This window comes from Nanorana parkeri, unplaced genomic scaffold, assembly GCF_000935625.1.
Source record: "Nanorana parkeri isolate BGI_ZX_2015 unplaced genomic scaffold, ASM93562v1 scaffold434, whole genome shotgun sequence".
Lineage (NCBI taxonomy): Eukaryota > Metazoa > Chordata > Amphibia > Anura > Dicroglossidae > Nanorana > Nanorana parkeri.
The window spans coordinates 1,103,193-1,115,981 of NW_017306702.1; the positions used below are offsets into that span (position 1 = coordinate 1,103,193).

The window sequence follows — 12,789 nt, forward strand, 5'->3', positions numbered from 1 at the left end:
TGTTATCAATGAACAGGAATCCTCTATACTGAGTGTTCCTGATCATTCATAACTTGAGGACATGGTATGTTTACTATAACCACATTCATGAATGGACAGGAGGTGATGTAGATCACTCCCATTCATAATTGGGGATATAGTAAACATACCATGTCCTCAATTATCTACAAACACAAACAGTTTCTCTCCTCCCCCCTGGGACACAGAGCAGCGCCCAGCGGGGAGGAAAGAAATCAGGGATGCGCCGATCGGCAGGAAAATGGCCCTTTCGGCATTTAGCCAAAAGTGCCATTTTCGGCCGATATGTTTTGGCGGCCGATATATCGGTGCATCCCTAGTCTGTATTGTTTTAGAAAAACTGTCTCATAACAATAAACAAAAATGTATCAGTACTTGTATCTATGACTACTTGGGCAAGTATCAGTACTTGAAAAAATGGTATCAGTACATAAGCTCCGTATGCTCCATAAAAATGACAGCTGCCTCCTAACTTTTGATCTTTTCTCTTGTCTAGTCTTGGAGCTGGAAAAGTATCTGTACTTGTACAGAGTACAGTATTTGGTGCCTGATCATCCCTAGGCACTAGTATATAAAGTGATGAGAAATCAATGGAACGGGAGTTGAGGGTTAATGTTCCAATGGGGACAACTGTCTAAGAGGGGGTTTCCCAATGCTTTGGAGAGATTTCCTCTCATTTCCTGTTATGTCTCTGGCGCAGTAAATAAAGAAAAATATCCCTGATGGACCCAAACCGCAAAAACTAAAAAACATTTCCTCTTCTGTGATCAATCAAGACCATTGTCTTGTTCCATACTATGTGTTATAAGGGTTTACCAAATAGACAAATACTATTGTTAACTTCTTAATCCCTAGGGATAGCCAAAGCTGGAAACTTGTTATTCAGAGCTTTCGGTGGTGATCAACAAGGTGTTTTCAGCTACAGAACTTCAGCTCACTAGATGTTTTTTTTTTTTTATTTGCACAATTCTTAATAAAGACCTGTATCAGCATGAGTTTATGCACTGAGCTGCTGCCACATGATTAGCCGATTATAACATTAAAATAATAAGCAGGTGTATTAATATTCCTAATAAATTGCTTAGTGAGTGTGTACAGCATCAACATCATCTGTATTATAATAGATAGAACAATTCAAACCAGGCCATGTGAGAGAAGAGCTTATACTCTAGTGCAGGGGTGCCCATTAGGTAGATCGCGATCTACCAGTAGATTGCGAAGCGAAAACTGGTAGATCGCGATCGGCTCACTGACCTGTGTCCTGTCCTCCCGCAGTACTCGTGCGGCTGAATGTGTCAGACGCTGCAGGCGGGAAGGAGAGAGGAGAGGAGACTTGGGAAGCTGCTGCAATGGAGGTAAGAAAAGACAGACAGGAGAGAGACTGCAGAGAAAGTGAGAGAAGAGAGAGCATATAGAAACGAGAGAAAGACGGCGGCGCGAGGAGAGAGAACCGGTTCACTTCAATGCACTGCCACACCCCCTCACGCCCCTGAATGCAGGTGTTTTTTTGTTGGTAGATCTCATTGAGCTCGTCACTTGAAAAGTAGATCTCCAGACGAAAAATTGTGGGCGCCCCTGACTAGTGTGTCCGCCACAGTCATACACATCATTATTCTCCTCATTGACAGTTCAGGATAGGTAGTACACGCACAACTGTGAGCGTGCAGAGGATTAGTGATAAACCAGGCTCATTCCTGTGATGGACTACAATCTCAATATAAATTAGTAATCTAAACATGAGTTTGTAGTCCATCACAGGAGCGAGTTTGGAGTGGTGACTACTTTACATTACACACAGGGACCATGGAGAACAAAAGTAGCCACCCTCCAGAAGGAAGGACAGTGTCAGCACCAATTCAGAGATGATTTGAGAATCTACAGCCGAGTGATACACAAATAAGATACATTGTTGTTAATAGTTAAGGTACTTAAATGTATTTTTAGGGTTTACCTCCTGAGCTTAGTGTCACTTTAAATGTAGTGTATACAGCACATGTACTGCCTGTTGTACTATTCACAGTGCAGTAGGTAGTACATGTAGAATACATATAACCATTCACATTACACAATGTGACAGAGAAGCTTGCACTCTAATGTCCCTGTCACATTCATGTACAGTATTATCACTGATTTATAAAGCCGATCTATTCCACAGTGCTGTATTGATTAGGGATGCCATAATACCGATATTTTTTTCCGGTACTTGCCGATACCGAATATCAAGTACTGGAAGTCCCATTAAGGAAGCCAGGCGGCTTCCCGATTAGGAGGGAAGCCATCCCCATGCTTCTCGTCAATAGGTGACGAGAAAGCATGGAGTCGGCTTTCTGGCCAAACAGGAAGCCGGGCGCTGTGTAATGATTTGCTGCCCTGCTTCCTGATACCGGAAGTATCGGGCTAGGCATCGTAGCATTTGGGCGAGTACATGTACTCGGCCAAATATTCGGCATCACCACCGATACTAGTAGGTGCATCCCTAGTATTGATGACACTGATTGATTCTACTCACAATTGTGTGCAATTGTGCACGATCGCGCAGTCCTGGGACGCGCATCCCGGATCTCCCAGGTCTGTATTGGTTAGTAGCTGGGTTACATGTAACAAAATAAAAAAACACACCTGAGAATAACAGGAACAAGATAAGGGTACAGATATCACTTCTCTGATTGCTTAGTTAAAATGCTCCATTCTTCACATTAACATTTAGGCCTCATTCACACAGCAGCGAGTGGGGCCGTAAAGATCCGTGCAGCGTGCACAACCATAATGAGCCCTTCCCCGGAAGGACAGGTGCTGCGTGTAATGGTACGCAGCAGCCTGTTCTTCCCATCCTGTCTGTGTACGAGTACGGATACCCACACCCGCACGGATGTGCAGCTCGGGTCAGCGTACGGCCGCGTCCTGCCATAGAGAAGAACAGGCTGCTGCGTACAGTCACACGCAGCACCTGTCCTTCCTGGGAACGGCCCAATACGGCCATGCGCGCTGCACGGATCTGTACGGCCGACTCTAAGCAGTGTGAATGAGGCCCTAAGTAAAAATACATTTGTAAAATGTACAGTTCTCCTTATAAAAGTGTTAGTAGTTTTCATAAAATTGAATTTAGTATCAGTTACCTTTAGCAGGACATGAATAGGTAATGAAGGTCAGAAGAGGACGTAGGCACTGAATGTTCTATAGCACCTGTGACTTAGTTTAAAGCTGAATATAATATAACCAGGTATTGCCTTGTAAAAGTAGTGGTGACATCATCACTGTGCTTTACATAGCCTGTGCAGAGAGCAGAGCTGTGGGAGGGGCCCAGCTGTCCCATGCACTACAGGCTGCCTGCAGAAAACTACAGGAGGGGGCAGAGGCAAGACCAGTCACCATGCACAAGAAGAGGAAGCAACAGTGACCGGTCTTCATTACAGGAAGCTGCACAGAGGCAACGTTTCACTCAGGATTACTGCACAGATCTGGAAAAAATACACAAAGTACTCCAAAATTCCACTAAGCAGGCCTCAAAATTTCCACTCGCCCCCTCGCAATTGGCGAGTGGAATGTCAGCGATGGGGTGCGCCGCCAGCGAGACCTGGGATAGGACACTACCGCCGTAATGATCGATCGCTTCTGTTCTCTCTTTCGCGGCTGCTGCAGCTACAGAGCGGCCGACAAGAGAACAGAAGCGAGCGATCACCGCGGCGGTAGTGTCCCATCCATCAGCTGCCATTGGGGGGAGAGGAAGACTGCCGAACTGCAGTTGGCCGGCTTCTGCTGCGCAGGAGAGAGAGCCCGCTGGACGTGTAGGAAACCTCGCTGCTCCCCCCACCATCACCAGGAGAAGAAGAGGTCAAAGCAACTGCAAGTCGCTGTACTTTCTTTGTGACTTCTGCACTGCGTTACATTCTGATCGCTGACCTCTGTACTGACCTCTGTACAGTGCGTCACACCCTGACCCCTGTACTGTGTATCACACCCTGACCTCTGCACTGCGCGTCACACTGCTGACCTCTGCACTGCGCGTCACACTGCTGACCTCTGCACTGCGCGTCACACTGCTGACCTCTGCACTGCGCATCACACTGCTGACCTCTGCACTGTGCGTCACACTGCTGACCTCAGCACTGCGCGTCACGTTGCTGACCTCAGCACTGCGCGTCACATTGCTGACTGGTGTACTGTGCGTCACACAGCTGGCCTCTGTATTTTGCTTTGCACCACTGACTTCTGTACTGTGCGTTGTTTCTGATCTTTGTACTCTGCGTCACACCGATGACCTGGCGGAGTTAAGGGCATGGTAGGGGTTAGGTGGGGCAGCTGGTGGCGAGTAACTTTTAAGGCCTGGCTAGTAGCTTAGGACTTGAAATTTTGAGCCCTGCCAGTAAGTATACACAGACCTCTTGTATTTAGACAATATTTGCTACACTTCAATGTATTATTTAAGCACCATAAAAATGTGAGAACTACTGCGGTATGGTAAATGTGGCCTTACTTGCCGGAAGGACAATTCATACATCTGACCTGCTGGGAATGTATAGAGGGAACAGTACCGCCTGTTGTGCTCTTCATGATGCAGTAGGTAGTACATGTCACCTTGCTGGCTAGAACTATATTGTAATGCAGAATCATACTGCAGATCAGGCTGAGGGTTAACAGATGTACAATCAATGCTTGGAAAATGAAGACATAGAATGTAAAGGGCAGGTTTACCTGAACACTTCCTCTCATGTTTTACCTAAAATACTGCAATAAATGTTTATATTTACAGCTACATACTGCCACTTGCTCCAGTATGATTGTGGCATATTTATGTAAGTTATCACTAAGGACATACGTCTCTTCTACAATCAGGTCCCAGTAAATCACAGCTTTCTCTGCAATCAGAACTGATGCTTCTGATAAGTAGATAATTATAGGCTGCAGGTACCTGTCAGTGAACTGGGTAAAGTCAATGTATGGAACAGAGTAAAGAGCCACCAACATCAAAACCGAAAGCAGAAGTGCTACAGCTCCAGACTTAGCAGAGAAGGGGAATTTCAGATGAACTCTTTGAGGTTTGGCTGGTGTCTTCTGTGGTAAACCTAGCTTATCAACATCTACGAGTCTGACGCTATCCCACATGCTAGTGTCAAAATTCTTCATACAAGAAATGGCAGCGATGTCTGCAGCAGACGGCAAGGGAGCTTTAATACGCTGGACTTTTTCTCGAAACTCTTCCATTTTCTGAAGAAACAGAAATGGATCTGTGATGTTCTTAAAATCCTCAGCAATGTCGCAAGCCTTCTTCTTCTCATTCATAATGGTGTTCACCTTGTTGATCTCTGGATCATAAGCTTGCATGACTTCAAGTTTCATGGTTTCGAAATCGGAGAGGATTTCATTTTTCTTCTGCTCTAGAACATGCTGAAGCTTTTCAAAGTAGGCCTTGACTTTGTCAGAATCCTTTGTCAGCAACTGGAGAGCTTCTCTCTTGCTGGCCTCCAATATATTCAGGTGGGTTTGAATGTCCATGTTTTGCCAGTTTTCAATCCCATGGCACAGGGTTTCCAAAGAACGCTTTTCCTGACAGTAGGCATCATCAAAAGAGGAGAACACATGGTCTTTGTGCTCTCCGCTGGTAGCACAGAAACCACAGATTAGCTTAAGGTCTGTGGAGCAGAAGATATTCAGGGGTTGTCCATTGTGATCCTTACATATCGGCATCGTTGGAGTGGCTTTAATCTTATTATATTTCTCCACAATTCCCTTTAGAACATAGTTAACCTGATGGCTGTTGCCACCCATAGTTGAAGTTTCTTTACGGCAGGTCGGACATTTAAAAGAAGAAGGTCTCCACAGCGAGTGTCTAGAATTGCCTTCAAGAACTCCTTCTAAGCATTTCTTACAGAAGTTATGTGAGCAAGGTAAAACTCGAGGGTCCTCAAAGACACAGTGACAGATGGCACACTTCAGCTCTTCTTCCAGAACATCCATTGTATTCTAAAGAAATCACACAAGTCAAAGACAATATTTCAATGTGATCACTAAACTTTATATAGCACATGTCTGATCATATTGTGTAAATTCCTACAAGGGTGCAACAAAAATATTATCATACTAAGCTGACTTGAACAGACCATAATGTCTGTTAAAGGGCAATTCATTATGTATTTTTTTTAAAACAAAACCAAAGAGCCATAACTATGACAGTGTAATAGGTATATTGTTATCTAAATAATACTAAAAGAAGGCGCATTATACATGAAGCATCCATTTGTTATTGTTGTTTAAGGCCATGGATGCCTTCCTACATAAATGCTAACACAGTACAAGACTCTGTTACTATTATCTATTACAACTGCTGGGCCCAAAAAAAAAGTCACCACCTGGATTTAGCGAAGCAAATAGGTCAGAGCCTTCCACTGGATAATAGATCTAGGTTCAGCAACATTATGTCCTCAGAAAATGAGGTCAGCTGTCTACCTGACTATACTGAATGATCAGGTTTTTCCATCAATGGGTTTTTTCCTCCCTGATGACACATTGGCCATATTCCAAGATGGCAATGCCAGGATACATCAGGCTGAAATTGTGACAGAGTGGTTTAGGGAGCATGAGACAATCTTCACACCTGAATTGGCCACCACAGAGCCCAGACCTTAACCCCACTGAGAATAATTGGGATGTGCTGGAGAAGACTTTATGTGAAGACTAGAAACACAAAGGGCACAGCTCCCCCCTGCATGAATCCTTATAATCCACATTCAGTGCATGGATGACTCTCTTCTGGAGTGATTGTCTCAAAGACTGTAGGACCAGCACACAATAACCTTCCAAAGAAAATCAAACTTTATTCCACATGCATCTGTACAAAAAAACAGCTGCTGACTCGTTTCTGCCATACTCGGCCCTTAGTCATAGTGGTCCGACTCTCCCATCATCACCACAAGTTCTTGGTGAAAAATAAATGTAACCCTATTGTTTTTGGGTAGGAATGCTCTGTAGATTAGGCTATAGATCTTCCGTGTCTAGGTTCACTAAGGGGTTAATTAGTTGTGCTGGTTTCTGCTTATCATGTGCTTTGTCACAAGCTGTTCTCAAGATATTAAATTGATATCAAGCTTATGATCACTTGTATCGCCTTTATTATCTCTGAGCCTGACGAAGGGGACCCTGCTCAGCCCTGAAAGTGCTTGCAAATGAGAGACAGTACACGTCAATAAATGGACGCTTATGTGCTATAATGATCGATTTGGTGTGCTGGTGACATTTCTTGACTATGTGTTTTATTAATGACATGGAAGATGCAGGTCATTGTGTGAAGTAAGATGCCCAGTGTTATTCAACCCACTTTTTGTGAGTCCCAGGGGGAGCACCGTCAAGATTTGAAGGGGGAATGCTGTCATGATAAGTCCCAGGGGGAATGCCGTCATGACTCCCAGGGGGAGCGCCGTCATGAGTCCCAGGGGGAGCGCCGTCATGATTCCCAGGGGGAGCGCCGTCATGATTCTCAGGCGGAGCACCATCATGAGTCCCAGGGGGAATGCCGTCATGAGTCCCAGGGGGAGCGCCGTCATGAGTCCCAGGGGGTGCGCCGTCATGATTCTCAGGGGGAATGCCGTCATAAGATCCTAGGGGGAGCGCCATCATGATTCCCAGGGGGAATGCCGTCATGAGTCCCAGGGGGAGCGCCATCATGATTCCCCCGGGGGAATGCCGTCATGAGTCCCAGGGGGAGCGCCATCATGATTCCCCCGGGGGAATGCCGTCATGAGTCCCAGGGGGAGCGACATCATGATTCCCCCGGGGGAATGCCGTTATGAGTCCCAGGGGGAGCGACATCATGATTCCCCCGGGGGAATGCCGTTATGAGTCCCAGGGGGAGCGACATCATGATTCCCCCGGGGGAATGCCGTCATGAGTCCCAAGGGCAGCACCATCAAGCTGCTTTGAACTTGCACAAGAATGGTGCAGCAGGGTAAAATGCTCATATCATTATGCAGCACTGTTTTCTGCAGCAACAGGACACCCTACCACCAAAAAAAAAAAAAAAGGATAGGGTATTAACCCACCAAAGATGGAGTCAGGCTTTAAATTTAATTTGGGCTTTTTGTTCACTCTAAAATTGCAAGTTAAAAATAGTGCATTCACACTTGCAAATCTATAGGGCATATGTCTAAAACAGCAAATCTGACATTCACCCAACCTTCACAGCTGTTGAATCTTCCAAGTGTGTTTTAAAAGACAGTGATTGATTCACCACCAATGAACGTTTAGTGAAAGTCACGTTCACTGCGTTATAAATATTCCCCTTGTGGTATAGTGGCATTTCAGCTGTTGTGCAGGCATACTCAGCGGACTTGGGATTCTCTATGATCTATTTCCTTCATCTCTGCAGTCTGCACAGCTTAGAGGTCGCAGGCTTTCCACACCTCCCTCTACGGCTCTGTTCACACTTGAGCGCCTGCATATTCATGCGTTTTTCATTTGCTCCCATTGAAGTCTATAGGGTTTAAAATGTACTATGTAGCACCTGCATCTTTTTCCAAGTAGCATGGGAGTGCAACGAATGGGTGTGAACAGGCCCCATAAAAAAATATGGATTCCTCTTTATGTGCATTGTCACACATCGTCCTTTTTCTCCCATATTTGCATAACGTACAGAGACCATCTCTGTACAGAACAATGTATACCCCCCAAGTCCTGTCCGGTGTTCTCTCTTCTCATTTGCTGACAGTTGCATTTTTAAAATCAAATACAAATTGGCTGATAAAACAAAAGAAGGGAGGGAGGGTTAGGGTGGGGACAGAAACACACAATTACCTGCAGGGCTCCTGGCAAAGGATAAAACAAAAAAAATCCCACAGAGAATTTCCTGCGAACCTCCTCCCTCTATTACTGATGAACAACCTCAGTAAGATGAGATATGGATCATATAAAATATGGCCAATGCCAATGGAAACGCAGATTTGCAAGTATGAATGCTTGCGTAGGTGACCCTATTCCATCTGCAGAAGTTGATCATTAGAACTGGAAAATGTTCAGCCAATCAGCTGCAAGCTCTGTTCTGGTATTCTGACAGTGGCCGGTGGAAACAGCAGGGGATTCCTCCATCAGAACATTTTCCAGCATGTTTCTTTGGCAAAAGTCGATCTAAAGATTGAATTCTGCAGATGGAATAGGGTCACCAACGCTTTGGATTTCGGCCGATTCAGCAGGATCGGTGTGTGTGTGTACCCTACTTTAGAGCTCATGCATATGGACAGCGGTCGGCAAGAACTGCAGACTCTTGCTAGTGGAGACACTAACCCCATGCACACATTGTGTGCAAATAGCTGCGTGGCCTGATATGTACCCTGTACAAAGCAACACACGGTGGACCACTCATACAATGGTTACATGTAATTAGGATCTCCGTCATCAGTTCTGCTCACACGCAAAGTGGACGCAGCTAATTATCTGTCCTGTATGCCGCCATAGCACAGGGTGCTGCTGCGTCCAGATGTGGAGTTTAGTAACATCTGCATGCTGTAGTCTTATCATGCATGTCTTTATACTCCAGCTTTTACTTTCTATGATACTTACACACTCATCACATTGCTTCTCCAAAATACCCCTATGTAAAAAAAGAAGAAAGAAAAAAGGAAACAACACTTAAAATGATGTTTCAGCTCAGGCTGGGCACTGACGGGTCTGTGTGTCTGTAGTGTGTGTGTCTGTCCTCTCCCAAAGGACAATAAAACTGCGTCACTTTGTCCCACGCACTCCCCAACTTGTTACATTTTTCTACACTATGACATTTCCAATTTATGTCAGTGTTTAGCCGGACTGAGTCCCTGTTCACACTTTGGTGTCATGCGCGTGCATTGGCGCACATTCACGCAACACATCTAAAACGTGTCATGGGCTTACTTGTTAGTGGCACCCCAAACACAATCAGTAAAACGTATATTTTTGCCCAACATGAACGCGCATCAAACACGCGGTCAAACAAACGTGGGCTGCTCACAGCTGAAACTGCTGCATGAGCTTATTTGCTGCGTTTGTCGCGCGTGCGGCAGCCCATTGAAATAAATGGGCTGACGCGCAGCAACGGTGGAAAAAACTTTAGTGCGATCACGCATCGCAATGTGCGAATGGGGCCTCTAGAGATCCTTAGCAGGTACAATTCCATAGCTTTGCTACTGTCTATTACAGGCTAAGTGCAATAAATAAACATGTATTTTGTAAATATTACTCACGGCAGTCATTGGGAAGCTGAAGTGTGTCACAGATCACGTCTTCCCCCGAATAAACGTCCTTTATCATTCCATAGTGAAGTTGTGTTGTCCATGGATTTCTACAAAGAGATGCTCACTGAAGTGATAAATGTGTTCTGTTGCAGAATACTAATGAGCACCGTTGTCCTTTAGTATGAAGGTTGGAGGAGAAATGAGGCCCCGGGGTAGATTTGGGAAGCTGAGGCAGCCCTGGCCTGCTGTAATGTACACACACCATTCATGCTTCTACTATAGACAGGGCTCAGCGGGATCCAAAAGGTGCTCAGTGGGATCTGACATCACCACTCCTCCTACATATGTGCAGAGCCTGATGGGAAGTGTAGTCTCCTCTGCAGTGCTGTGCTTCACACACTTTAGATCATCCTTTCTTAACCTTTATAACATGAAAATATCCTTGAAATAACTGTGGAGTCTCAGGGAACCCCTGCTACTGATCATTATGTCTTCTGCTCACGAGACATTAGGGAGAACAGGGAATCGTAGATCTAAGAATAAATAAGAGAAAAAGGAACGTGGAGTACGTAATGTTTTTGTCACCCTGGGCTGCTCTATAAGACAATTTTCTTTATTATACTGTATATTATATAAAGCTTTAAAATTAAAGGTGAAATGAAACAAATAACACTGATTGGCTGAAAAGAAATGCAGACAGTGAACATTGTTGTGCTCTTGCACACAAGTGGTCTGTGCACAAGTGGCCCCATACACTGGTGTGAAGAATGCTTCTTATATTGGTGGTCAGTGGGAAGAATGCGTCTTATATTACTGGTCAGTGAAGGGCCCTAGTATACTGGTGGTCAGTGGGAAGAATGATCCTTATGTTGGTGGTCAGTGAAGGGCCCTAGTACACTGGTGTTCAGTAGGAAGAATGATCTTATGTTGGTGGTCAGTGAAGGGCCCTAGTACACTGGTGTTCAGTAGGAAGAATGATCTTATGTTGGTGGTCAGTGAAGGGCCCTAGTACACTGGTGTTCAGTAGGAAGAATGATCTTATGTTGGTGGTCAGTGAAGGGCCCTAGTACACTGGTGTTCAGTAGGAAGAATGATCTTATGTTGGTGGTCAGTGAAGGGCCCTAGTACACTGGTGTTCAGTAGGAAGAATGATCTTATGTTGGTGGTCAGTGAAGGGCCCTAGTACACTGGTGTTCAGTAGGAAGAATGATCTTATGTTGGTGGTCAGTGAAGGGCCCTAGTACACTGGTGTTCAGTAGGAAGAATGATCTTATGTTGGTGGTCAGTGAAGGGCCCTAGTACACTGGTGTTCAGTAGGAAGAATGATCTTATGTTGGTGGTCAGTGAAGGGCCCTAGTACACTGGTGTTCAGTAGGAAGAATGATCTTATGTTGGTGGTCAGTGAAGGGCCCTAGTACACTGGTGTTCAGTAGGAAGAATGATCTTATGTTGGTGGTCAGTGAAGGGCCCTAGTACACTGGTGTTCAGTAGGAAGAATGATCTTATGTTGGTGGTCAGTGAAGGGCCCTAGTACACTGGTGTTCAGTAGGAAGAATGATCTTATGTTGGTGGTCAGTGAAGGGCCCTAGTACACTGGTGTTCAGTAGGAAGAATGATCTTATGTTGGTGGTCAGTGAAGGGCCCTAGTACACTGGTGTTCAGTAGGAAGAATGATCTTATGTTGGTGGTCAGTGAAGGGCCCTAGTACACTGGTGTTCAGTAGGAAGAATGATCTTATGTTGGTGGTCAGTGAAGGGCCCTAGTACACTGGTGTTCAGTAGGAAGAATGATCTTATGTTGGTGGTCAGTGAAGGGCCCTAGTACACTGGTGTTCAGTAGGAAGAATGATCTTATGTTGGTGGTCAGTGAAGGGCCCTAGTACACTGGTGTTCAGTAGGAAGAATGATCTTATGTTGGTGGTCAGTGAAGGGCCCTAGTACACTGGTGTTCAGTAGGAAGAATGATCTTATGTTGGTGGTCAGTGAAGGGCCCTAGTACACTGGTGTTCAGTAGGAAGAATGATCTTATGTTGGTGGTCAGTGAAGGGCCCTAGTACACTGGTGTTCAGTAGGAAGAATGATCTTATGTTGGTGGTCAGTGAAGGGCCCTAGTACACTGGTGTTCAGTAGGAAGAATGATCTTATGTTGGTGGTCAGTGAAGGGCCCTAGTACACTGGTGTTCAGTAGGAAGAATGATCTTATGTTGGTGGTCAGTGAAGGGCCCTAGTACACTGGTGTTCAGTAGGAAGAATGATCTTATGTTGGTGGTCAGTGAAGGGCCCTAGTACACTGGTGTTCAGTAGGAAGAATGATCTTATGTTGGTGGTCAGTGAAGGGCCCTAGTACACTGGTGTTCAGTAGGAAGAATGATCTTATGTTGGTGGTCAGTGAAGGGCCCTAGTACACTGGTGTTCAGTAGGAAGAATGATCTTATGTTGGTGGTCAGTGAAGGGCCCTAGTACACTGGTGTTCAGTAGGAAGAATGATCTTATGTTGGTGGTCAGTGAAGGGCCCTAGTACACTGGTGTTCAGTAGGAAGAATGATCTTATGTTGGTGGTCAGTGAAGGGCCCTAGTAC

At 45.3% G+C, this 12,789-nt stretch overlaps 1 protein-coding gene across 1 annotated transcript; it reads right to left on the reverse strand.

Annotated features, from left to right (window-relative positions):
- Positions 1 to 3,425: 3,425 nt before the first annotated feature.
- Positions 3,426 to 10,249, reverse strand: TRIM13 (tripartite motif containing 13). The gene is made up of 4 exons (XM_018560131.1): positions 10,221 to 10,249; positions 4,777 to 5,979; positions 4,493 to 4,642; positions 3,426 to 3,476 (listed from the first exon to the last, which is right to left on the reverse strand). Exons 1-4 carry the CDS (start codon positions 10,227 to 10,229, stop codon positions 3,426 to 3,428), a joined length of 1,413 nt encoding a protein of 470 aa, XP_018415633.1. The 5' UTR covers positions 10,230 to 10,249.
- Between the last annotated feature and the right edge of the window lie 2,540 nt (positions 10,250 to 12,789).